At 49.3% G+C, this 26,999-nt stretch overlaps 2 protein-coding genes across 4 annotated transcripts in view; one reads left to right on the top strand and one right to left on the bottom strand.

The window, feature by feature from the left end:
• PTPRE (protein tyrosine phosphatase receptor type E) overlaps positions 1 to 1,566 on the bottom strand; it is a 172,539-nt gene extending 170,973 nt beyond the window's left edge. For all 3 annotated transcript variants that reach the window (XM_043984522.1, XM_043984521.1, XM_043984519.1), the window contains exon 1: positions 1,286 to 1,566. The gene's annotated coding sequence lies outside the window, so the exon portion shown is untranslated. The remainder of the gene's footprint in view (positions 1 to 1,285) is intronic.
• Positions 1,567 to 13,102: 11,536 nt separating this feature from the next.
• The window catches only part of CLRN3 (clarin 3), a 20,522-nt gene continuing 6,625 nt past the window's right edge, over positions 13,103 to 26,999 (top strand). The window contains exons 1-2 of the mRNA XM_043986355.1: positions 13,103 to 13,471; positions 24,899 to 25,078. Coding sequence (XP_043842290.1) covers positions 13,240 to 13,471; positions 24,899 to 25,078 — 412 coding nt within the window. The 5' untranslated portion in view covers positions 13,103 to 13,239. The remainder of the gene's footprint in view (positions 13,472 to 24,898; positions 25,079 to 26,999) is intronic.

The raw sequence follows: 26,999 nt of genomic DNA on the forward strand, positions 1-26,999 counted from the left end.
TCTGGGAGCGGCCTGGGCTGGGGGGGGGGGGGGGAAGCACTGAAGCCCTGACGTTTGCAAACGGGTTTCTAACTTCTCGAGAAAGATGTTTTTTTTTTCTTTTTAAATAACAAGATAATTAGTGTCTGAAAAGAATTTAGGTCGCCCCTGACAGTTTCCAGGTTGATACTGGCTGATTCTATCCCCCGACCCGCCTGGGAAGGTGCCCTGGGCTGGGGAACACCCCGGCCCCCAGTCCGCCCGGCGGGGCCTGGAGTCTGGGGTCCGGGGGTACAGGCTGGGCTCCGGAAAAGGCGGCTGCCTCCCAACTTTGACTGAGGGATGTTTCACTGAGGCTGTGTGGGTGTTTGTGGGTGTGTGGGTGCGGGCGAGTCTGAGTGGGCGTAGGTGTTTCTGTTTGTGCCCACGCCCCCTTTCTCCAGCTTGGGGCGGGGGCAGGGGAGGGCTGTGAGGGCAGGTCCCGGTGCTGCCCGCCCCCTACCCGGGACTGCGGGCTCCGAGCCCAGTCCGCACTTTCTTCCGGAGCTCGTCGGAGCCCGACCACCCACGAGCGCAGGCACCCCCCCCCCACTATACACATACACACGCATATACACACACTCCCCAAATGTGCACTCATATACAAGCCTACACAAATGCAAATGAACGTATATACCATACACACGCATGATGCACATATGTAAGCGTACACTCACGCAGGCTAGCACCCCCCCCAACACACAAGCCCACGCATCCTTGGGCACAGCCACACAATACACAGATACAAGCGCACCCACACGCTCCCTCCCCCCGATTCCTGAGCGCGCGCACACACACATCCCGCATGCACACACACACACACACACACACACACACACACACACACACACACACACACACACCGGAGCGCACAAACACAGACAGGCGCACAATGCTCAACTGTGGGGGCGCAAGCAAACCCACGCGAGCAAAAGCACCCCACACACACACATACACACACACAAACACACACACACACAACAACAACACAAACGCCGGCGGTGTGTAGGGGGAGGGGGGCGGCGGCAGCCACTTCTGGATGGACGAGCGCAGGAAGTTGGGCGCGGGTGCTGGCCGGGGTGCTGGGGGCCCCCCAGATCTGGGGGCGGTTCCCCGGGGGCCGGCTCCCCTGCCCGAGTATCAGCGCGATCGCGGGTCAGTCCGTCTGTCAGTCTAGCCTCTCAGCAGTCCTACTGGCCCCCGCCCTCGCCCCAGGGCCCCTTTCCCCTGTTCCCCCCCCCCCCCCCCCGCATCTCGGCCCTCTTACCTCGGGGCCCTGCGTCCAGAGGGGCTGCTCCTCGGACAGCGGAGTGCGGCCGCTGCGCATCTCCCGCCGCCGCGCCGGTGCCGCCGGCTCCCCCCAGGCCGGCCAGCTCAGCCCCAGGCCGCCCGCGGCCTCAGGGAGGGCACCGGCGCAGCGAGGAGCATGTACACGCCCCGGGGGCCGGCTGCAGCTGGCCAGCTGTGCTCGACTCCGGCCTCCTGCCTTCCCACTCTCCTTCCCTTCAGTGCCTGCTAGAGAGCGAGCGAGTCGGAGGAGAGGACGCAGGAAATGTGCACTGGCTCCCCCTCCCTCCTCCCTCTTCCCTCCTCCCTCTTCCCTCCTCCGTTTTCCCCTCCCCCCGCGGTCCCTTCCTCCCCCTCCCCCTCCTTTCCCCCTCCCGGAGTGGCTCCGAGGCCGGCGGGCGGGGTGGCCGGTCGGCCGGAGGAGTGGGGGCGACGCCTGGCGCCCATCGGAGAGAAGCGCAGCGGCCAGACTCACCTGCTGTGGCCGGCCTCCCCCACCCACCCCGCTCCGGCCCGGCTCGGGCCCAGAGGCTCACCTGGCGCCGCCTTATCTTAGGCTGAACCCGGAGAAATGGGCTCGTAGTCCAAGCCCTTTGTCCTGCCCTGGGGGAGAGTGAGCGACAGCCCAGGCAGAGGAAGGGACAGAGCCAGGTTCCAAATTCACGGCTCTTTGGCGATGGACCGTCCATGAGAATCCCCACAGGTCTCCTTCGAAATCATCTGGCCCCAACCCTCTCATTCCAGAGACATTTTGTAACTTGCCGAAGATCAGACAACCATTAAAATCGATTTGATCAATGGTGGTCAGTTCCATGATCCCAAGTACAGAAATTAGGATTTGAAACCAGGGCTCTTTTCTCCAAATTAGCATTTACTGCACTGGATTCTCTTAAGGGGGGAGTTTCCAGTTACCGCAGGGAGGAGGGGGTGTGTTCAAAGTCTCTGTCTGTCTCTGTCTGTCTCTGTCTCTTTGTCTCTGTCTCTGTCTCTGTCTCTGTCTTGGCCTTTCTTTCCAATCTCTCCCCTGACTCTGTTTCCTCTCTCATTCATTCAAAGGCAGCACCTAGGGGAACCTTGTGGGGTACTGAGTTATGGGGAAGAGGGGAGTCTCAATCTCTTTAGATGTCTTTACAAAGAATCTCCCAGGCTTGATCTTCAAGGCCAGTCTCCTAAGAGATTCCCAAGAAGAGTCCAGAAAGAGGATAAATTCCTTAAAGATCTGTGAGGGTGGGGCTCCAATGTTTGACCCACTCGAAGTAATTACCTGGTTAGGTAAAAAGCACATACAAGAATGAACAGGGCCCATACACCTACACAAATCAGTGATTGTATGAAAGACTTGGCTATGCCCTAAGGAATTTGTATTCAGTAAAAGGCAGAAGTTATCTCACATCCAGAGGGACAGATTGTGAGGGTCTGCATTCCAGAGGGTGGGGCAAGCTTGGCATTCTAGCACATCCCCGAGGACCACAGAGAGAGATTTGTGGTGGAGAAGGGAGCTATAGACAGCATCTTGGAGCAGAAGCCCCAGGCTGAGGGAAATTCCAAGAAGATCTTGCTGCTTTCCCTGATTTTCCCTCCTGTTACCTATCTATCCACAGACACCATCATGTAATCCACTATTCCATTGCCCAAACATTTTTAGTAAGACAGAATTTTACTTCAATCACCAGGATGCCAGAAGCTAACTCGAGATAGATTTAGATGTAAAGTTAGGGAGAGAACCCAGCCTCTGCCTAAACAGTAGAGGTTTTCTTAAGTGGGGGCTGAAAGCAATGTTAACGTAATTCATAATCGTTTGCCTAAAGTAAAATCGCTAAAGCCAAAGAAGATGGACCCATGTGGACCTTGGGGGCCATTATGCTGTATTTATATCACATTATATTTCCCCCCTCCCCACCCAAGGTTTAAATGAGCACTAGCTCATTTTGTAAGACTGTTACAAATCAATCCACTGTCAAGCATTACAAAGCACTTGCTGTGTGCTGGGAGTGCAGACAAAAAATAAACCGTCCCTGGCCTCAAACAGCTTCTGATCTAGAGATCATAAGGAAACAGCATGAACACATATAAGCAAGTCAATACACACAGTAAATGGGGGGAGGAGAAAGTGATCAAAATTTCCAATATTTCCAGAATTGGGTGACTGTGTTGCTTGTATAGTGTCAGATCTGGCTATAGGGTGCCTGAATTCATATCCCACCCCAGTCATTTAGCTGTATGCCAGTGGACAAGTCATGTTACCTCTCAGACACTCAGTTTCCTCATCTGTAAAATGAGGAAACATGTACTATTGCACCACCTACCTCAGTGCTGTTGTGAGGAAAGAGCTATTTAAAACCTTAAAACCACAGAGGTGAAGAAGGATTACTGTGGAGCTTGGTTAGACTTTAGGGCCCTCAGTCAGATATGTAGCTATTCAGAAGAGACTTGCGAGATGATCCACACATGCATCCAAGTGGACGAAAAATACCTAATGTCCAGACTAAGACCTGTAATGGATGGTCAACCCATAGAGCTGGACCATCAGTACATAGATTCTGGATGGACACTGAGCTGGATCCAGAACTGAATAAGTGGAGGAGTTTGGGAAGCTGCACAGTGATTTCACTGAAGTTATGCTACTCTTCAAACACTACTATTCTCCAGGCCATGATTCGCCGCTAGGCACAATGGGCCATGGAGACTCCAGAAGCACTGGACTGTGGGTGACCTGAAGGAGAATGTAGAGGTATAAGGCAGGTAAAAACAGCTTGTTACGAGCAAAGACTCAGTCCCAGGAGGGGGATATTGCTAAGTTCATACCAGATCATGGAAGAAAGTTACCGTTCGAGGGAGGGATAGTACTGTGTCTTAAGAACTAACAAAAAAGGGTGGATTCAGAGAAATCTGGGAAGATGTCAGAGAGAACAGTGTCTATGAAGGTGAGAGAAAGCAAGCCAGATTTGAAAGATGTAAGGAATCTGACCCATTCCCTGACGAAATCACATCACTCTGTTTGCCTCAGTTTCCTCATTTGTAAAATGGGCTGGAGAAGGAAGTGGCAAAACCCCTCCAGGATCTCTGCCGAGAAGACCCCAAATAGGGTCACTGAGAGTCAGACATAACGGAACACATTGTAAAAGGGGAGGAAGTAAGTCCTAGAAGTGAGGGGTGGTCCGTCTGAAGGCTGCACTCGCAGCCTTCCCACGGATGTAAAGTTAGGGAGAGAACGGATTCTTAGAAGGTCCCGGGAAGGCATCTGGTGGCTTGTGGGGGAGGCCGTATGGAGGACTTTGGTAAAGACATGGATAAAGGATTGGTGGGTGCCCCCGGGACACCCCGTTTGAGGAAGTGCCTCGGTCCTGGAGGGCTTGTCCTACCTGCTTGGCCTAAAAGGGCAGAACCAGGAGCATTTAGAGGAAGTAGCAATGGAGGCTTAGATATGACAAGACTTTCCCCAGGGAGAACTTCCCTAAAGTCGAATGAACTTCCTGGACAGGTGGTGACCCTCCATTCTTAGAGGGCTTGGAGCAGTTCAGATACATAGGGCCGTTGTTTATGAAGAGCCAGTTGGTTGGCTGTTGTCTGTTCTCAGAGAAGAGCAAAATCAGATCACTGTGCAGAGGTCCAGTGAGTCTGGCTGCGGCTGATCAGACCACCGTGAGGCTGGAAGGATCTGCCTCAGGTAGGACTGCAGAGGTCCCTTGAGGTCTGTGCTTGTCTTTGCCATCTGTACCCATTTGGCTTCAATGACCGCCCCCTGAAGGGGTGGATCTTTGACTGACTCCCAGGCCAGTATGCCTGTAATAGAATCATAGCTGGTTAATGGGGTGTCTAATTAGAAATCAGCCAGAGTTGATGCCTTTATGAGGTACTGAACTCCTCTCTGATGGAGTCAAGAAGACCCACAGACTGGATAAGCAAACAGATTAGCCACGGGGACCTTGAATAGCTAAGCCAGGGATGAATTCCCACGGTTCCAGAGTGGGAGGAAGTCCAAGCTTAGGAATACTTTTTGGAGGGGAGTCCTGCAGGCAAAGAAGGAAGGAGGGGATTTCTTTCTTTTTGTTGTTCGGTCGTAGTAGTTGTATCTGATTCTTTCTGACACCATTAGGAGTTTTCTTGGCAGAGATCCTGGAGTGGTTTGCCATTTCTTTCTCCAGCTCATTTTACAGATGAGGAAACTGAGGCAAACAGGGGTGAGTGACTTGCCCAGGGTCACCCAGCCAGTAAGCGTCTTAGACTGGATTTGAACTCGGGGAGACGAGTCTTCCTGACTTCACTCCCAGTGCTCTATCCACTGTGCCATCGAGTTGCCCCTAGGAGTCAGGAAATCCTGGATTCAAATTCAAACAAGTTTGAGACCTTGGGACAGTCTGAACTATAGTTTCCCCATCTGTAAAATGGGAACAAGTGTAGGACCTAACTCACTGAGTTGGTGAAAGGAAGTTATATCAATAATCCAGGTTCTTGTTGCTGTTGTTGCTCCTTCATTCCCAAAGAGGACCCTAATACTGGGGGATGTTGTGACCTGCACTGAACTGGATTGAAGGGAGGCAGGGCTGGGCAAGGTCACCAGCCTCACTCTCTCCTCCGGAGCCATCTGGGTCCACTGGGAAGATAGACATCAGGACGACAGGAGCATAGTCCAGGTGAGAGGCGATGGAGCCCTGGACCAGGGTGGTGGATGAGGAGTGGAGAGAAGGGGAAGGTTGGAAAGAACGAGAGGAAGATCTGCCAAGACTGGCTCAGAGGGTGTGGGCTGGGAGGAAGGAAGGGTTGAGGGATGATGCTGAGGAGAGACCCTGGGTGATGGGGAGGACTAGTGAGGCTGGGGAGACCCAAGGGGTAGATGGCAATCCATCTAACATCCTCTCTGGGCAAGTCACTCCACCCTGTTTGCCTCAGTTTCCTCATCTGTAAAGTGAGCTGGAGAAAACCCCAAATGGAGTCACGAAGAGCCAGGCACAACTGAAAAAGGGGCTTGAGGAGCCAAGGAGGGGGAACTTTGGAGGATAAGAGGCAGGCAGATGTGGTTGTCTTAGAGACGAGCCCCACCCCCACTCAGGAGGCCGAGGCTCGGGTTATTGTTCTCAAAACCAGTTGACACCAGTGACTCCCTTGCTCCAGGTTCCAAGCTGCACGCCATCAGATTGAAGAGGCCTTCCAGCCACCTCCTCCCAACCTTTAGCCCCTCAGCCTCTTTCTTATTCCTTTCCTAGCAGGGCCATCTCTTTGGGATGTTCCCACCACCTGGCTTTTGCTTGTACTGTCTGCACTCCAGAACGTCCTCCCTTCCAGGAGAGAAATACAGGAAGTCAGATTTTAAAAATGCACAGAAACATAAACATAAACTCACAAGATTAAATATCTGCATGTCCCTCCAGGAAGAGTTGGTACATGTGTGCAGACAGTGAAGGGAGGGAGGGGGGCAGACTGGAGTTTCCACTGTCTGAGCTGAGAGACTTGGGCCTGGAATCAGTGGGGTAGGGGGTGTTCAGGGAGGACTAGCCCCTCGGGGCTGAGAGCTGCTCAGCCACCTTTGGTGTCCACCTTCACCCCACTCTCACCTGTGGCTCCAAGGCCATGCCCCAGCAAACCATCTCAGCAGATGGGCTAAGGCAGGATGAGGTCAACGGAGGGAATCTCCAACCCTTCAGTGAGTTAGGGGGGTGTCTACCCCAAGCATGTGAAGACTCCCCCACCCCCAGCAAAATGGGCAGATGAGAACAGTTTGTTTCAATGGCCATGAAGGCGACTTGAGCAGGCTCTATGGAGCACTTAGAGCTTGGTCAGATATCAAAGACGCCAAGGTGACCCACTGCATCGCAGGCCAACGCCAGCCATCCTGACTTTTGTCACTGGGCTTGGATGACTGGAGGAGAAAGTGAGGTTGATGACTTTGCACAACTCTGCCTCACTGAAATCCAATTCACCAGCAAGTTAAGACATCACCCTGTGATGTCTTAGAGCTAGAAGGGAGTTTGGAAACCATGGAATGTGGCCCCATACTTTACGGAGGAAGAAACTGAGGCAAACAGGGCTGAAATGACTTGACGAGGGTCACTCAGCAGGTGAGTGCATGAGGTAGAACTGAGGTCCTCTGGACTCCAAGTCCATCTTCCTATGAGCTTTACCACCTAGCTGGCTAGATTGGTAGGAACCAAATCTTTGCCAGGAAGCAATGGGTCATAGTCCCTCAGATGAGAGGCTGGGGAAGGGTCTTCACATGGACAGGCTCTGAACATTCCGTCTTGAATTCCTTGAAGACCCCTGAGAAAAAAGGCGAGAGTGGTTATGAACACTTCGATGCTTCCGAGGTCTGGGGCTTCCCCTTCAGCCCAGCTCTCTGCTCCTCTGCATCCTGGTCAATGAACTGGGAGAGTTTCTGTGGCTGGAAAATCCTTGGCCAAGCTGGTTGCGAGCCTCTCCTACTTGTGTGCTCTCCGGGGACAGCTACTGGGTGCAGCCCATGGCGGGCAATGTGAGGGGTGGAGGGGGACGGCATCGGTGCAGCCGCTCCCAACCAGGGATCTGCCAGCGAGGCGCATCCTGACTGCTGGAAGCCTTCCAGTGAGTGGGAATGCATCCCACGGAGCCTTGATATGACGTCCATCCACTTCTCTTGTTCTGGCAGCTGGGGCCAAGCAGAAAAAGATTCATTCCTCTTCCCCTGGACAGGCCTTCAGTCCTGGCAGCGTCCAAGAACCGTAATCCCAGACCAAGGGGGCCCAGAGCACTCCTTTCTTGGCAGGGAGAAGAACCTGCCCTGACACGGCTCCACCACTTTCCTTGCTCCCTTTAAGCTCATTATCTATGAGGATGGAAAAGGAAGACTACCCAGGGAAAATTGTGCCTCTTGTGGTACTTTGATGATAAAGAAGGAAGCCTCTCAGACTGATCAATCAAGAAGCCAAGCAGCTGGTCACCCAGTAAAACACTATGCACACCAACCAAGGCCACAGGAATGGGAATTGTGCAGAGTGGCTGACTACAGAAGAGATGAAGGAGTCAGCAATCAGGGAGGCGACCTTGGCAATGGTCCTGTCCACCCCAACGCCTGGAGAACATGTAGCCTGTGCCAGGTGAGGACACTCTCAGCCAAAGATGTCACAGTTACTTTGAAGTACTGAGGTAAGAAGTCTCAGAGAAGTAGTGTGACTTCTCCAAGGTCATACATCTACTAAGCAGGAGAACTAGGATCTTCTGGAACTTGGGTCTTTCAAGTCCAATGTTCCTGAAATATAAAGAAACAAGAGCAGGAAAAGCATAGGGGTGGTAGGCAGCCTTTCCCTCTCCTCCAACTCACAGACCTGCCAGTGGAATCCAAGAGATCTGGGGAAAGCCTTTCTACCTGCCCCACCACTGACCCTGGAAAGGGCTTTAACATGAATACAAAGCTGCAAACGCAAACTTTCCCGAGACAGGCACATTTATTCTTACTGAAGTGTAAATGACTGAAAGGAGATCCTTTTGTAAGAGCCAGTTTTGCTGGGGGGTGGGGGCGGGGGGGGGCGTCGGGGAGGGGAAGAAAGAGGTGGATAAATGTAGGAGGATCAGAAAGAAGCTCTTGGTGGGGGGGGGGAGGGACGGAAGAGGAGTTAAAAGGGAAGAAAGGAAATGAGCGTTTATTAAGTTCCTACTATGTGTCAGGCTCTATGCTCACCACCTTACACATTTTCTCTCATTTGATACAACAACCCTGAGAAGAAGGTGCTATTTTACAGTTGAGGAAACTTAGGCAGAGAGAGTTGAAGAATTTTCTGCTGAGGATCACACAGATATTAGGTGTCTGAGTTGGGATTTGAACTCAGATCTTCCTTACTTCAGACCCAGTGATCTATCCCTTGGGCTACCAGGTGCACACTACAAACCAACTTCAGGTCTCATAACCGTGCCTATGACCAAGCCTGAAGATCAGAACTGATGTGGCTAGGGATTTCAAAGATGTGGATGAAGGCAGAGGCAGCCCAATTTTTCAGATGGTGTACGATGGGAAGGAAGAGCTAACACATGGAATGACAGAGTCTGGATCCAACTGGAGTGATAGGAAATGTAACAGGGGTGAATGCAGCAACTTACCCTATAGTTTCAAAAGAAGTCAAATTCACAATGACAAGGAAGGAGATCCCTGTTCGCACTCCAGTTTTCTGAAGAGGATCTGGGGGTTTCAGCAGACCAGAAGCTGACTCTGCATCCACAATGTGCTCTGGCAGCCAGCAGAGCTATTGAGATCTCATGGTGCTTGAGAGGGGCTGTGCCCACCACTACAGAGGTGATCGTCTAAATGGCCTCTGCCCTGGTCAGATCCCAAATCCAGGACAGTGCTCAGTTTGGGCATCGCATTAAGGAGGAGATTGATAAGATGGAGAAGGTCTAGAGGTGTGGACCAGTGGAGGAAGCCAATGAAGGTCTCAATGAGGCTGTATGGGGTTGGAGGAACTGGGGCTGTGAAGGGGAGAGAGATGATGGAGATGACGAAGAACTTTATAACCAGCAGAACTACACATATATTGGGAAGCTCGGTGGCTGCTGGGGGCTGGTAGGCTACATAGTGTGGGGAGTCGTGTTCAGAGGATTTAGGGTCCTTTGAAGTCAAGTCAACACACATTAAGTGCCTACTAAGTGCCAGACACTGTGCTACGGAAGCTCTGGAGACATCACGAGAGACAAACACAGTCTTTGTTCTCACTAAACTCCCCATCTAATGGGGGAGACAATGCATAAATTGCATTAAATGCATAAATGTGCAAATAAGGTAGATGCAGGAGAATCTGGAGATGACTAGCAGGAGGAGGGCACTAGCATCTAGCGAAGTCAGGAAGGGCTTCCTGTAGAAGGTAAGATTGCAGGAGTGCAGGAAAGCCAGGAGAGGGAGATGAGGAGAGAGGGCATTCTGGTCAGGAGAGGGGCACAGCCAAAGCAAATGTCTGCAGGTCTAGAGATTGAGATAGTAGCAAGGTTTCCTGGAGGGTCATTTCAACTGGATTTTGTCTGTTTAAAAATGGTTACAGGGGCAGCTAGTTGGCTCAGTGGATAATGCATTGGCCCTTGATTCAGGAGGACCTGAGTTCAAATCCGACCTCAGACATTTGACACACTTAATAGCTGTGTGACCCTGGGCAAGTCACTTAACCCTCATTGCCCCGCAAAAAAAAAAAAAATAAATGGTTACAGGTGCATGCCACACCTGAAGATGCTGCTTTTAAACTTGGACGCTGAAGAGAAGTGAAATGGGTGGCCTTTGGCAGTGCACAAAACCCTAGTCCTGCAGTCAGGAAGACCTGAGTTCAAATCCAGCCTCAGACACTTCCAAGCTTTGGGACCCTAGATAAGTTACTTAACCTCTGTTTGCCTCAGTTTCCTCAACCATAAGATGGGGAGAATAGCACCTACCTCCCAGCCTAGTTGTGAGAATCCAATGAGAAATTTGTAAAGTGCTTAGCACAATGCCTAGCACATAGTAGGTATTTAATCAATGCTTGCTTCCTCTTTTCCTTCCCTTTCCACTCTCTACTGCCTCAGAGTTGGTAGATTCCCATTCTCTGGACATCTTCAGGTAAAGTCTAGGTGACTAGAAATTCTGGGTCAGGGACTTGTTGTTTTGACTGGATGATCACCGAGGTCAGCCAAAGCCTCAGGATGTTGCACGTGAAGCTCTGATGGAATCCAGTAGCTGAATCTGAAGGCCATCTTTGTCTTGTCCTTTCTGGGTGACTGCGATAATAAGCATGGCTCCCTCATCTATCACATGACCTTCTCCCTAACGCTGGCCCGGCATGTCCTCTGCTCCATCAAGGCTCCTCTCCAGCCTTCTAAACTGAGAGTTTTCCAGGGATGATCCTGGCAATACTGACTTAGCTGATACTAACTGAGGGCAGGGCCCAGGTCTTATCCCTACACTGTCTCCCAGCCCATTTCCCTGTCATCCCCACTGTTGTCTGATGCCCTGTGGCTTCTCGGATCTCTGTTGAAAGTAAGAATGAAAAAACAATGAAAAAGAAAGGACGAATGAATGTTCAGTGACTTAGATTCCACCACCTTGAAAGGAATAAAACAAAATAAGATCATTGGGTTCCTTAATAAGCATATTCCAACACTTGTGGATTTTTATTTGTGATATGTAGGGCTTTTTCTTCAACTGTGTGGGCTGATGCCCATTTTATTCACCCTGGTGAATGCTGTCAATAGTGTCTTTTCCCCAGAGGTAAGAAAAACACAGTCCCTACTTTCAATGCCTTGAAGCTTAAATTGTGATGTGGATCCCCTTGGAAGGCCCATGGTTTAACACTAGCTCTCCGGCAGGACTGGCTTCAGCCCATTTCGCAGTCCAAAGGGAGGCTATCTTTTTCTTCTATTGAAAGTTTAACCTTCTCGGGGCGGCTAGGTGGCGCAGTGGATAGAGCACTGGCCCTGGAGTCAGGAGTACCTGAGTTCAAATCCAGCCTCAGACACTTTACACTTACTAGCTGTGTGGCCCTGGGCAAGTCACTTAACCTCAATTGCCTCACTAAAAAAAAAAGAAAGAAAAAGAAAGCTTAACCTTCTCTCCAAAGGTTGCCTCCTTTGCAACCTTCATCCCTGCCCTCCATCTCCAACCGCAGCCCCAGCCCCAGTCTGCTGGAAGAGCCAGGTGGACTTCTCCGGGTCCCGGCAGAAACTAAGCTGAGATTTTTGTCTCTCACCAGGCCTTAATTTACAGGCTTGCCGTGGCATGGTCCCATTCCCATAGATGCCACAATGCATGCTGGACTAGTCTTTGCTTGGCAGCTTGGTCCCTGTTTTCTCCATTGGCAAAGCCTGGCATTGCAGGAGGTGGGGCCTTGAGGTGCCACCCAGAAATGGAAGACCTGATTAACCAACCGAGACTCCCCAGTGGGCCTTTCCTGGTTTGGCCAGGAGCCCTGAATGAATGGGTTCTCAAAGGCATTCAGGTAAAAACAATAAACAGGCCCTCTGGGTGGGACCATCAAGGCCACCTTTTACCAAAACCGATCTTTAATTACAGTCAAACTGTGTAGATATGGGGCCGTGTATAAACAGAAATGCTGGAGAGTTTATTCCAAATAGCAAAGTGTGGGAAACCAGCTTCCACCGTGTATCTGTCTAGGTGGGTATGGAGGCAACGGTGCATTTCTGTGTGTGCTCATACAGATTCTAGGCCCGAGATAGTGCCTGGCCCCTTCTGGGAACTTACTAACTGCTTGGGGACTGATTAGACCTGTAATTCATCAGCCTGCCCCTCCCCCGCCCTCTGCCTCTCCTTCCTTCCCTCTGTCCCCCTCCCCCTTCCAGGGCTAAGTCCATGGCCCTGTGCCCTTGGTGGTCTTCATCTCTCCATCTGTAAAATGAAGTCCTCTAAAGGCCCTTCCCCAGGCCTAGATCTAAGATCTAGAATCTCATGACTTTGAGCTCATAGGCTGAGCACCCACAAAGCCTGGGAATGTTGGCATCAGCCCCATTTTCGAGGGGTGACTCTTTGGCCAGAAGAGCCCTTTCAGAATCTGAGAGCTGTCAAGATGCCCCCTATGTGCTCTCTGCTGGCTGGAGGTCTGTGAGCTCTGCAAGCCAGTCCTTTCCTTACTCATTTTCCTGAATCCCCACCCTAGCCTGCCATAGTTGGAATGAACTTGGCCTGGGAGCACCTGGCAAGGCAGTAATAGATTAATCAGGCACGAGGAAGTGGGGGAGAGAGCCACCTGCCTTCATCATTGTTGTCTGCTTGTAACTGTGGCAACCCCTTTCTGGGGACCAAAGTACAGTCACATCAACTCTTTATGACTAGTGCTCACGGTGCAAAGTTCATGGGTGTTAGTTCTCACTTTAAGAGTTGGGTTTTCCATTTTCGACTAAAGTCAGCCCTCTGAAAACACAGAGCACTCCTGAGGATAAGGACCAAGAGCTAGAAAAGACGACCCTCCAGTTTGGGAAACTCCTTTCCCTCCAGACAAAATGCCAACAATCCAGAAGACGCTGATGTTTGCCATGGGCTTCGTGACCAGCCTGGCTTCCTTTGCGACTGTGTGTGCTGTTCTGGGTCTCCCAGAGTGGGTCACAGGGAAGATCGAATTCAGAGACAGCAGTTTCACCAATGGGACTATTCTTGTCACGTATGGATTGTTCCGTGGCATGAGTACCCAAGAACTGAATTCAGGGCTAGCAGAATCAGACCTAGTCTTTGAAGGTAAAATTTCCAATAGATTTCATGAATGAGGCTGGATTGGGTGGGCTGATGAAGGTGGATGTGGTAATGGACATGGGTCTAAGGCGATCCCAAGATGATTAAAAGTGTGATCCAGATGCTAGACCTCTAAAACATCTCAACTTCCCCTGGCTTGTCAGGTGAATCCTTGCTTAAAGTGAATCCCGTCAAAGCTGGACATGAAATGGTGCTCTGCTTTGGGCACCTGTGTCTTGGGCATGGATGCTTTACAGGGGCATCATCCTTGGATGGAGGTTGGGTTCTGGGGGCCCTTTGGAATGGCTGGGATGTGATAGGTTATTTATTTATCTGTGAAATTTTCAAAATTGGAATCACTCCTATTTGCTAAAATGCGTTCTCTCCTTTATACCGGGAGGATTAGGAAAAAAGGTCTGGATAGAGCTAAACAAACCACTGAAAACCATTGAAGTGAACTTTACCTAGGGATTGGAATGGATGAACCATCCTCAAAGGATGCATGACTTCCTCGGCTATCTGCATAATATCTAGTCATGGTGTGATGATGACAGGACAGGGTCCAGCTCTTGGCTGTAGATTTGGAGAGTCACCCAGACTACATTTACAATGGTTTATGTTTACGCTTTAAAAGTCAGCCAGGCCATCTACCCAGAAAGCATCTCCCCCACACTAACGCTGGGGGCTTCTAGCAGGCTTCCCAGAAATTAACCAACACAAGACTCAGTATTTTCTCCTTCTGTTTGTCACGTGACATTGTTGAGGGTCTCACGCAGAATATCAGAGTTGGAAAGGAGCTGAGAGGCCAGCTGGTTCACCCCTACATGAGGGATGAGCCCATCACCTCCCGAGGCAGCTCACCCTAGTTTTGGGACAAGACTCATCTTAGGAAGTTTTTCCTGACCTCCAACCAATCCTCTTTCCAAGTCTCTTCAGTGTTCCTGGTTCTCCCTTCAGGTAATCCATGTGACAACCTGCCTAATACTTAGAGACCGAAGGCTGGTCCAAAATCTTGTCCCCAGTTCTGTAGGTTTGGGTTTATGGTGCACCTGTGATAGAGCCTGTTGGCTCCAGGGAAACTCTGGCTATACTAGGCCATGATACCATTTACAGCTGCCCTACTGACAATGAGAACCAGCTGAGAGGGGAGGGCCTGCCTTGGGAGGCAGTGGGCTGCCCATTGCTGGAGGGGTACAAGCAGAGAACCTCCTGGGATCTTGCAGAGATGGTCTGAGTTCAGCTGGCTTTGGCCTCAGAAGTTCCTTCTGTCTCTGAGACGGTGAAGTACAATCCTCTCTGCATTTTGTAGAGAAATCTGTTGTCTTCTCCATTAGAAAGAAGGTAAAATGGGGGCTATCATTGTCTTTCTTCATATCCTTGCTGCTTCCTCCCTCCCTCCTGGGCCTCCTTTCTCTCTGACCACATGGGGAATCACACCCTTACCTCTGGGTGCTCTGTCCAAAGGATATAAATTTTGATCTCTGAAACCTCGAAGGATATCTTGGGACTTATGAGGTAGATTATTTTCTGTTCCCTACTTATTTATTCTACAAAAACCAGGACAATTAACTCCTTTGCCCCATATAATTTCATTTATGATTTCTTGAAATACAGCACTGGAAAACCAGGCTTTGATAAAGCCATTGGGATTCAAAGGGAAATACTTGACCATGCCTTACACCCAAATCACTCTGGCTCTCGCTGATCAACCAAAGGTCCCAGCCCAAGCCTCACTTGGTCATTGCTTGGTCTCTGATGGCTCAGAGTGGGCATAAATAGCAATTGTTTCTGTTCTGGCCAGAACCTCTGAGTGTCTTTCCCTCCCAGATTGATTATTTTTTGAGTAAGTAAAAGAGGCCATGCTTTGCCTCATTTCTTACCTAGCCTTAATCACTAAAAGGGCCTTGCCTCAGACAAACTGAGAGCTGGCAAAGACCAAGGCTTAAAAAGGCCAAAGTCTCCCACTGCATTAGGGTCATCTCCAGTTGTCTTGATGTCTGTCTTGTCACCATAGCCAGATGGCTCTGGAGGAGAAACGAGGCTGGTGGCTCTGCTTCACTTATATATAAATTCAGCTCAAGTCATGACATCACCCTGATGTCATGGTCCTCTTTGAGAATGAAGGACAAATAACAAGTGATCTTTCTACTTTTCTGAGTCACCTTCTCTATCAAATTGAGTTTACCAAGAAACAGTAATCCACCATTGTTGCTGTAATAATTGGGAATAACAAGGACTTGGTCTCAGAAAACATGGGTTTGATGATCCTGGAAAAAGGAGAAAACACTCACCCTTTACTTTGTGCCAGAGTAGAGACTGAGCATGAGATACTGCATAAACTGTCAGACACAGTATGATGCTGAGTGGGTCACATTGCATCTCGGGAACTCAGTTTCCTCACCTGTAAAATGAGGAGATTGGGTCATATGATCTCTAAACTTTCATCACGGATTCCAAGGGTCCATTGTTTACTGAACTGACATTTTTTCTCCTTCATTCTGTTACCAAGGTGGGTGGTTAGGAAGGGAAGACAGAGATATGTTGGGAAATGAAGGTGATAGAAAAATAAAAGATAGGGATCGAAGTTAAAAAATAAAAAGGAAAGAAAAGAGCGATTCGCTTCTCTCTAGTTTTCTTTCCTGTAAAATGGGGGAAATCATCTCCCTTTTCTCAGGCTGTGGTGAGAATCATTCTATAAAGTATCTTCTAAGCCTCAGTGTCAGCTGTTCTTATTATTATGCAGGGATAATAATAATTTGTGACTACAACAACAATAGTATCCATTTGCCCCCTTTGTTTCAGAAGTTCTCTGACAGCCTGGATTTAAACTGCTGCTGGCTGAAACATGATGATTTCTGCAGAACTTTGCTTTAAGGTGTGCAGGCAATAAATGTGTTCCCAATGAGGCTGTTGGCTGTGAAACCAAGTGACAGAAAGAAATGTTTCGATTTATGTTCATAAAATCCCCAAATAATCTGATCAATTAACTTAATGAAGCCATTCAATTAATGAAAATCAATTCATCATACATCTTGGAGTCAGTTCTCCATTGTGTTCCACAAGTCTCTTCAGTACTAAATGGAATAACTCATGTAAATTACTTTGCAGACTTTAAAGTGCTCTATAAATGCATGCTATTTTACTGTTATTATCACTGTTATAATAACCAATATTTCCCCAGCAGCCCAAAACTTCAGCCATCCAGGTAAAAAGTTTAAAAATATATATTTAAATGTCCCCCAGACATTCATGCCTGTACTTTCCCAAACAGCTAAATGTTTAGAAATATTCTGGGGACTTCCTGAATGCTTCCACTTCTGTTCAGATAAAGTACCTGGGGGGTGTATTTGGGGCTTTTTTTCCTTTTAAAAACATAGTCTAAGTGTCTATAAGTGACTATAAATAACTATTACATAGTTACATGTAAGTGACTATTACATATTACATATACGCTATGTCTATAAGTGATTATTACATAGTCTAAGTGTCAATTGATGAGAGAGTTCTAACCGAGGTGGCAGCCAAGTGAGTCAGGAGAAAGGAAGGAAGACAGAAGAAAGATGAGGTGAGGGCAGAGACGATCAAACTTGACCAAAGATTGGCTATGAGTGGTTAGAGGGAGGAGCCAAAGATGACCCCGAGGTGGGAGTTTGGATGACTGGGAGAATGGCAGGGTCCTCTGTAGTAATAGGGAAGTTGGGAAGACAGAAGAGCTTGGGGAAAAGAGAAAAAGTTCTGTTATGGTTAGGCTGAGTTTGAGGTGTCTATGAATATGGAATTTGAGACGACCAGGAAGCACTCGGTGAAGCAGATTCAGAGCTTAAGAGAGAAGTTAGGACTGGATACACAAGTCTGAGATTCGTCTGTGATGAGTGGCAGCTGATAACATGATCACCAAATGAGATAGTATCAAGAAGTGTTCCCAAGACAGAACCTTGGGGGATAGCCAAGATTAGTGGGCATGACCTAGAAGAAAATCCATCAGAGGAGACTGAGAAGGAGCAGTCAGCTAGGAGGAGAACCCCAAGAGACCAGTATCGTGAAAATCTAGAGAGGAGAGAACATCCAAGGAAAACAGGGTGATCCACAGCGTCCAAAGATGCAGAGAGGTCAGAAAGAATCAGGATTAAGAAAAGGCCGAGAGATTTGGCAATTAAGGGATCATCAGTAACTTTGGAGAGGGTAGTTTGAATGATGAGGCTGGAAGCCAGACTGCAAAGGGTTTAGAATTCAGTGAGGAGAGGAGATAGAGGCACCTAAGGAAGAGGAAGAGAGATAGAGGACCATACTTAAAGATGGCAGTGACACAGGTATCTTTGTAGGCAGTAGGGATGTATCCAGTAGACAGAGAGAGATAGAAAATTAGTGATCAAATGGGATTGATAGAGGGGGAAGTCTGCTTTAGAAGCAAGATGGAATGGCACCAAAGGTGTATGGAAGAAGGGTTTGCTTTAGCAAAGGAAAAGGCCACTCTTCATGTGAGACGGGGGTTTGAGGAGGACATGATGGCAGAAGACATCTGAGTGATGTGAGAGGAGGAGGAGGAAAGAGGGAGCTTTCAGCAAATGGCCTCATTTTGGGGGGTGACGGATGAGTTGAAGTCCTTAGCTGAGAGGGGGAGTCATGAGAGGTTTGAGGAAGAATGAGGTTGGAAAAGCAGCTGCAGTGAGTGGGGTCATAAATGGATCAGGAGAAGGAGGCTGTGGGGATTGAGTAGATATTTCACAGATGAGGAATCTAAAACTCAGAGGTGAAGGGACTTCCTCAATGTCACACGGAACTGTGCTGACAAGTCAACTCCTTTGTCAGACCAAGTGCTCTGACACCAAATCTCATGGGCATCCTAGCATTGGAGAAATTTGTATCGACATGATTTCTGTTATGTACTGAGGTGTCCATCAACTGGCTGACAAGTCAACTCCTTTGTCTACATAATGTCAGACAGCTAATTGGACTGAAGTTTTGGATACAGCTCAATTGAACTTGACATGTATTGAATGCCTAGGAAGTATAATGTTTTTGTACAGGGAACTGAATGATTTGGTTTAAAGTCATTTAAATGCAGCCTGACTACATGTGAAATAATCTCCCCAAGAAATGTGGAGAACAACAAGGAATTACTACTACTACTACTACTACTACCACCACCACCACCACTTCTAGCATTTATTTAGATAGCACCTACTATGTGCCAGTCATGATGTTAAGCACTTTTAAAAATATTATCTCATTTGATTTCCCCAGAGAAGCTACATCTCAGCTGACAGCTGGGATGGAAGGGCTGCATGTCAGACGTAGATTTAGGGCTAAAAGGAATCTCAGAAACTATCCAGCCCCCCTTAGTTTACAGGTGAAGAATCTGAGGCCCAGAGAGATTAAGTGACCTGCCCAGGATCACCCAGTGAGCATGAATGTCTGAGTCAGGGTTCAAATCCAGGTTCTCTGGTTTCAAATCCAGTCCCTTTTCCATGACCTTCTGGCAGCCTCTCTCTCCTGAGAAGTGGGGTGGTGGGGTGGGACCTAACGATGCACATATAAAACAGGAATTCACAAGTCATCGGAATCACAGATGTACTATACTTCACAAGTGCTAAGGCACTCTGTCACGGTAGTAGCCAGAGAGCCAGTTGGCCCTGGGACCCTAAGTAAGTCCCTGAGCCTTTCAGGGATCTAGACAATTTGAAGCCTGGAAGTTGCTGAGAAGGTGACAACTTGCATAAGTGAAGACACTTGGGAGTATGCCCTGAAAGAAATGGCACAGGTCTAAACCCTGTCTCTATGAATGTGCTGCTATTTAGGTTTCTTGTCACTCATCTCTGGGCATCCCATCATAAGATCACAGGTCTAGAGTTGGAGGAGGCTTCAGAGATGACCTAGGTTGAGGGTTCTTAAACTGGGGCCAAGAACTTGGATTTTTAGAGGTTTTGAGAACTTTTCAATACAATTGGTTGCCTTTGCCATCTTATGTATTTTATTCTATGCACTGAAAAACATGACCCAGAGAAGAGGTCCCTAAGGCTTCACCAGAGATGGAAAAAGGGGTCTAGGATGAGAACCCCTGATTTGATAGGGTAAGGAAGCTGAGATCCAGGCAAGTTCAGTGACAAGATGGAGTTTATGAGGCAGTTCTTTCCTCTCAGAAGAATGTAAACATCTTGAGGATCTCATCTTGGTATCCTTAAGGGCCTAGCACAGTGCCTGATGCGTAACAATAGATGATTGTTCAAGAAGTTGTGAAATTGAAGCCAACATAATTAGAAGAGTGAATCTGTTGTTAACATCATATGACACTAAAAGGACTTTTGTGTTAATCGTTATTTTAATTTGGATAATTGACCTTCACAGAGCCCATTAAGGCATACACTGTTCTTCTCATCCAACATTTTGTTTGAGCCTAGGACAACCCTGTAAGGTGGTACTGAAGGTACAGGTGTGCTGGGACCAACTCAAACCGGCTCGGCACAGAACTGGTGATTAAATTTTGAGTGCGAGCATTCACACCTTGGAAATAGGCGAACTCCAAATCAGGCAATGGCTTATTGTTTTGTTGAATGTCTGGAGTTAAGAAATGATGGAGAGAATGTTGATAAAGCAGATTAAGCTGCATAGGGCATAGAGGTGGCTCAGTGAATAGAGTTCCAGGACCAGAGTCAGGAAGAGCTAAGTTCAAATCTAGCCTTAGACATCTATTTAGCTGTGTGACCCTGGCCAAGTTACTTCACCCTGTTTGCCTCAGTTTCCTCATCTGTAAAATGCAAACCCCTCCAGTATTTCTGCCAAGAAAACCCCAAATGAGGTTATGAAGAGTTGGACACAACTGAAACGACTGAATGACAACAAAAAAGTTTAAAGGTGTGTCATGGGCACCCCTCTCCCCAAGCTGGTTGTTAAACATACTGACCAGCCCACCTTTGACTACACATTAACATGTTCCCCATTTTACTGAGAAGGAAGCAGAAGGGCAGAGCAGGCTCTGTAGAGCCCCCCCCCCAATTCCCTGCTGGCTGCCCCAGTGATGGTTCCATCAGGGCTCGGCCCCCTGCCTCCACTGCCTCTGGCAGCCCATGGCCCAACAGTGCTTCCTGCAGTTAGGACCTCGGCAGAGGAGGAAGTAGCTGGGCCTGACCTTTCTCAGGGCCAAAGTGGCCCAGGCTGGGGTTTCCACACAAGTGTGTGTCCTCTTAAAGGAACAATGGAATTAGATTTGCTGATTTTACTGGCAGCTGTTGAGTATTTCTGGCGATCAGTCTTTTCTAATGCTTCCTGAATCCCAGATCATTTTTTGTCGAGCGTCCGTGTTCAATCAGTTCAATCCAACCTGCCTTTGTCAAGTGTTTACTCTGTGCCTGGCACCGTGCAGGGTGCCTGTGATACCAAGACCAAGCTGAGGCAGCCCTGTGCTCCCACAGTTTATATTCTCCTGGGAAGAGGCAACATGTTCACAGGTAAAGACAGAGAGAATATATACAAAATGAACATGGTCATTAAGGTGGGGGGAGGCTCAGAACTAGAGACAGCAGCCAAAATGTCAGATCAATGGATCTTGTCTTAATACATGCCAGGATTAGAGCTGGAAGGGGCCTGGCCTCCTTTTATCATTTTACAGAAGTGACTGAGACCCTGGGAGGGGTGGCAGGAGGGGAAGAAGGACTGTGTTGTTCAGTTGTTTTTAGTCATGTCTGACTCTTGGTAAAGCCATTTGGAGTTTTCCTGGTAAAGATACTGGAAAGGTTTGCCATTTCCTTCTCCAGCTCATTTGACAGATAAGTAAACTGAGGCAAACAGGGTGAAGTGACTTGTCCAGGGTCACACAGCTAGTAAGTGTCTGAGGTAGGATTTGAACGCAGGAAGCTGTCTTCCTGCCTCCAGGCCTGGCACTCTGGGCACTCTGGCGCCCTCTGGCTGCCCCTAGGAAAGACCATGCCCAGAGTCATGTAGTCAGTAAGTAGAAGAGATGCAGTTCAAATCCAGATGGGCTGACTCTCAGCCCTGCTCTCTCCTCTGGCCTAAAATTCTTCTAATGTCACCGTGGCTGTCGCCAGAGCTCACACTGGCACTGAGCCTTCAGGATGACAAGGCCCTGTGAGGCAGGTAGAACAAGGGTTATGTCTCAGTTTGACAGGTGGAGAAACTAAGAACCAGGGAAGTGAGGTGCCTTCTCAGGGTCTCACATGTGGCTCCCCCACCCCACCCCACCAAGCTGGTCCTTCTCCAGGGCCTTGACTCAAAATCCAGTGTGATCATCCATTTTTTAACTTCTTGACTCAAGAACAACTGGTTTTTGGCTTGTTTTTGTCTCATCTTCTCCTTTATCTCATCCACACCTGTGATTTATTGGTACAAGTATGAGGAAGTTCTTTTCTGGAGACTCTCCCATGATGCAGATAGCTCCTCTTCCATAAGTTATAGCCTGGAGTCACTGGGGAGTTGTATGACTTGCCCAGGGTCACACAGCCACTACACTCCAACCCAGGGCCGGTGACTCCAGTTTGACCCATCTCCCACTCCTCTGTGCCAGGCTGCTTCCCGCAGGTGTTTTAATACCGGCCTGATCCATTGGCGATCTCTGATAACCAGGGGCAAAGGACACGGAGCTAAAGAAGGCGTTGGCTTCAGGCCCTCCCTAGTGAAGGAGAAGGCGGGGTGCCCATGACACTCCGTTCCTTGCACGTGGGGAGGAAGTTGTACCCGCCTGTGCTGCCTCTCCCCGTGTCCTCTGCCAGAGAGGTGGCATCTGGCTGAAAGGGGAAAGGAGGGCCCTTACTCCAGGCTGCACAAAGCCAGCTCTGCGCCCTCTCCTGCAGGGTGACCCAACGCAGCCTGAGCCTGCGTAGGTACAAGAGCAGCCCTCTGATGGCCAATCCCCAGGGAGCCTCATTGGCTACACTGCTGTCAGTCCGCAGACACGCTCCTTTGATGGATACAGGCCAGGCTCGGCTCATCTGCACGGCTCCATCCGCAGTGATTAATGGCCACCCTCTGCAGCACTTCGCTGCTGGAGCTCAGCAGAGGCCTGGGCCTGCAGTCTGTACAAATGGCTGGCAATCGGGCTGTCCGACATTCCTCTCCTATTTTTCTGGATCTGTTGAGGAGAAACTTGGGAGGGGGGTGTTTGGCCTGGAGAAATGGAGGCTCCAGGACACGTAAGGGCCATCACCAGCAGGAGAGATTAGTCTGTTGGGCTTGGACCCAGAGGTGGTTTGTTGGGAGAGCTGTCCCAGGGGCTGGTGGAAGCAGACAGTCAGGAGTGTCCATCTGTAGGCGGTGTCCATAGCATCTGCATCTTCAGTCAGCTCTGATCTCTTGTCCGAGGTTGTGTTGGGGTTATTGGATCAAAGGTTTCCCAGAACATCTTCACATGATGATTCCCTGGCACTGCAGCCCAGCAGCTGAAGCCACCCCAGAAGGCCTTGGGACAAAATGGGGTCTGGGAACTGGTGGCACACGCCTTGGGCCACTTCTGTCTTCCCTTGTCAAGGAAGGCTAAGTGGGAGGGTCAGATTGTGGGTGCTGGGCCTTTATTCTCCAAGGGGACCATGACATCCGGATCACGTCATGATTTGCAGCAGATTGGATTTGAGTGAGGGGCCGTGCAAGGTCACCAGCCTCACTCTCTGCTCCGGAGCTGTCTGGGTCCAGAGATGTCAGGATGACTGGCTGGCTGTAGAATAAGAGTCCAAGGGCCTGAGCAGAGTGCACTCTCTGTCCGTCATCCAGATCCTGCCTGACCTTGGCTCTGTCCCTCTGTTCCTTCCCTTCTGAATCCTGAGTCTAGAATACTCTTTGTTTTTGTTTTTGTTTTGTTTGTTTGTTTTGGTGAGGCAATTGGGGTTAAGTGACTTGCCCAGGGTCACACAGCTAGTAAGTGTTAAGTGTCTGAGGCTGGATTTGAACTCAGGTCCTCCTGACTCCAGGGCCGGTGCTCTATCCACTGTGCCACCTAGCTGCCCAGAGTCTAGAATACTCTTGAAGATGGGCCCTCCCCCTGCTCCTCTCCCGGAGAACTTTGCTTCCATCTCTGCTTTGCACCAATTCTCTCTTCTTCCAGAGTTCAGAGAATCCTGAGATCTCAGAGGAACGGGGACCCCAGAGGCCATAGGTCTGACTGTCCTGAGCAGGAAGGCCACCTGCAATGCACCTTTGCTTACTGGACTCTAGCAAAGAGGAGGCACCACAAAGGGAGAGCAGCAGATGCTTCAGTTCAGATCCTCAGACTTGCCCCAGCTGTGTGACCCTGGGCAAGTCACTTAACTTCTGTTTGCCTCAGTTTCCTCAACTGTAAAATGGGGGTAATAACAGCACCCCTCCCGCCCCCTGCAGAGTTATTTTTGTGAGGCTCCTATGAGATATTCTTTGTAAAGGGCTTTGTAACCCTTAAGGCACTCCATAAATACCAGCCATTGTTGCTGTTGTTGCTGGGTGCTCTGTAGATCCCTGTGGACCCAGCTTTTATTTCTAACTCGTGAATTTAATCTCCTGTGAATTTCTGAGTGTCTCCACTGCTTTCCTGTTTGTGTAACAGCTGCTCCCTATGGACTCGAAGCTGATCAATGTCTCTGGGTGGCTTCTCTCCCTTCCTCCTTTTCCCTTTGAAGACTTTGGAAGGCGTCGAAAGACTCCAGGCCAGGAAGCTTCTGATGAGCCCTTTATGTGGGCTCCATTTCTGGCCAAGGCCCTTTCATCTTTGTCTGGTCAGGGGAACCAGAAATCCCAAATCTTCTCAAGCAACAAGGCCTTGCCCAGAGGGTAACTTCCTGTAACAACAACTCAGGCTGCTGGGGGGTTTCCAACAAGTCTGAGAATGTAGGAGGGTCTTTCATCCCATTGGATAGCTAAAGACACTGAGGCTCAGAGGCCTGCCTCGCACAGCCAGGAGATGTCAGAGGTGGACAAGAGATCATGATGGTACCTGCTCTCAGGCATAAGTGAGGACAAAGGAGGCCATATTCATAAAGCACTTAGCCCAGCTCCCAGCACATAGTAGGCACCATATCACTTCTATCCCTTTCCTTCTCTTCCCATTCTCTGGTTGCATATGTCCATTCGGTTACATGCTTGTTGAGGGCAAAGTGTGTGCAGTATGTGGACCCCAGGACCGCGCAGAGCACCCAGAACAGAGGCCCCGGTGAACGTGCCTGTTGTTTGCCTCTGGAATCTACTTCTCCATTTTGTTTCTCTGCTGAACCGTTCTAATTCTGGACCCTGTGGCCTTGGTCTCAGATTCCCTTTTCTGTAAAATGAAGGTCTGACAAGTCTCAGGGCAAGTCACTTCCCCTTCTGGGCCTCATTTCCTCCTCTGTAAAATGAGCGAGTTGCATTGAATGACCTTAAAACTCTATTGGGAAAAGATAGATGAACCACCTGACCCTTGAATATAAGGCTGACACCAAGAATCTTGCCATCTGAACGTGTGTACACCATTTTGCTTTTCAGTTTTAAAGATATTGCCAAACTCTTCTCGGAAAAGTCTCCACTCGGTGGTCATCGTCCTGTTGTTCCTCAGTTTGTTCACGTCGCTGCTGAGTTCTGGGTTGACATTCTTCAACAGCATCAGTAATCCCTACCAGACGTGGCTCGGCCCCACCAGCATTTTTGTTTGGAACGGACTAAATAGTAAGTGAAGAAACTGAGCTCTGCATGAGGTGCCTCTTGCCTTTTCTCTCTGTCCCTCTTTTCCCACCTGTTTCTGTCTCTCTTTGTCTCTGAATATCAGATCCATCTCTTTTTCTCTCTCATTCTCTTTCTTTGTCTCTCTCTCTCTGATTCTCTTTCTACCTCACCTCCCCCCTCTCTCACTGGGTCCTTATAACTAAAGTCAAACCGGCTCAGGGTTCAAATAATGGAGAAACAGACATAACTTGACAGTAAAAGGGTGTCTGTGCATGAATATTGGGATCATGTGAAAGGAAAATGGATTCTAACTACTGGGTTAGAATACCTGCCTCCCAAGGTGTTTGTAAGGATCAAAAGAGAGAAGGAAAGAAATAAGCATTTATTAAATTCTACCCTCTGCCAGGAAATATGTTAAGCACTTTACAAATATTTCACTTGACCCTCACAACCACCTTGAGAGGCAGGTGCTATGATCACCCCCCTTTTATAGTTGAGGAAACTGAGACAAACTGAGGTTAAATGACTTGCCCAAGGACACACAGTGTCTGAGGCTGTATTTGAACTCAGGTCTTCCTGGCCCCAGTCCCAGGGCTCTGTGTTCTGCAATGTCCCCTGGCTATTCCATAACATATGTAGCGCTAACACATACAGGAATCTGCCAACCTGAAAGCATGATAGAGATGCCCATGATGAGAATTATCATATGATGATTACAGAATTTGCGGCCATCATCACCATCACCACCACAGCATTTGCTTTCTCAGCCCTGGTTCATGTTGGGTTCAAAGCTGCCAAGCTCAAATTTCTCTTCTGGCATCACCTTCTGGTGCCTCCCCGGCTTCCCCCCGACTCTCCTAGAAGAGGCCTCGATGACCCCAGGCTTCCACAGGCCGGGCAGTTTGATGTACCCCGATTTGGAAGAAAAGCCTGAACTGGCCTATTTGGTGAGGGGCGTGCTCAGTCTATCTGGCCGGGCTCCCTGACTCCATTCTGTGCCCCACCCAGCCACCCCCTGTGGCCATCTTCTTGCCATCTGCCAGGCATTTTTAGACTTTAACGGCACCGCTTTCCATCTCTTAGAAGTCTGGGAACCCTTATCAAATAAACACCCCCCACCCCCACCCCTACTACTGGAGGGAAGCAAGTGTCAATCGACTCCATCAGGGCAACTTCCCAGACCAACCCCCTGTGTGTCCTGTCCACGCCTAGAGATTGTGAGCCCTTAGAGGGTAGGGCCGGCATTTGACACAGAGTAGGTGCTCAGTGACTTATTCGTTGCCCACGCATGCACTGACAGAGGAATCCCAGGCTGGACCTTTTTCCTCAGAATGATCTTGGTTACAAGGCTGCCCTTGCATAGAGCGGATGAAGCGGTTGTTAAGCCCTTGAGAGGAGCACTGAGCTCCCTCTCCATCTCGGTCTTGTTTCTCTGAGTGAGACAGAAGACGGTAAATGGACAGACCAGAAGCCAGAGGAGAAGAGCGCATTGTGATGTGGGTAGACAGGACTCAGGAGGACCTGGGTTCCAATCCCGCCTCGGACATGTGACTTGCTGTGTTTATATAGACAAGACATCCAAACCTTTATGAGCCTCAGTGTCCTTACCTGTACAGTGGGTACAGCACATAGCTCCCTGTTCATAGGGTTGTTAAGAGGGTTGTCAAATGCACACGTGCAAAGCTCTCCTTAATCTGAATGGGTTCTGTCCCCTCCAAGTACCAGGCATCGATATTGTGACTGAAGGCTTCCCCTTTGGATAGAGAGGGGGGGATCCAGAGCCCAGGCTGACGGGGGTCGAGGCTGACAGGGGGCCTGGCCTCAATTTCTTGGGCCCTTTGTTCCTGGGACCAGCAGAAGCCTGAGCCACTGGCACATCCTTCCACCTCAGGATCTGGGATCAAGGCAGGGCTCGTGCCTTTTT

This window comes from Dromiciops gliroides, chromosome 2, assembly GCF_019393635.1.
Source record: "Dromiciops gliroides isolate mDroGli1 chromosome 2, mDroGli1.pri, whole genome shotgun sequence".
Taxonomy (NCBI): domain Eukaryota; kingdom Metazoa; phylum Chordata; class Mammalia; order Microbiotheria; family Microbiotheriidae; genus Dromiciops; species Dromiciops gliroides.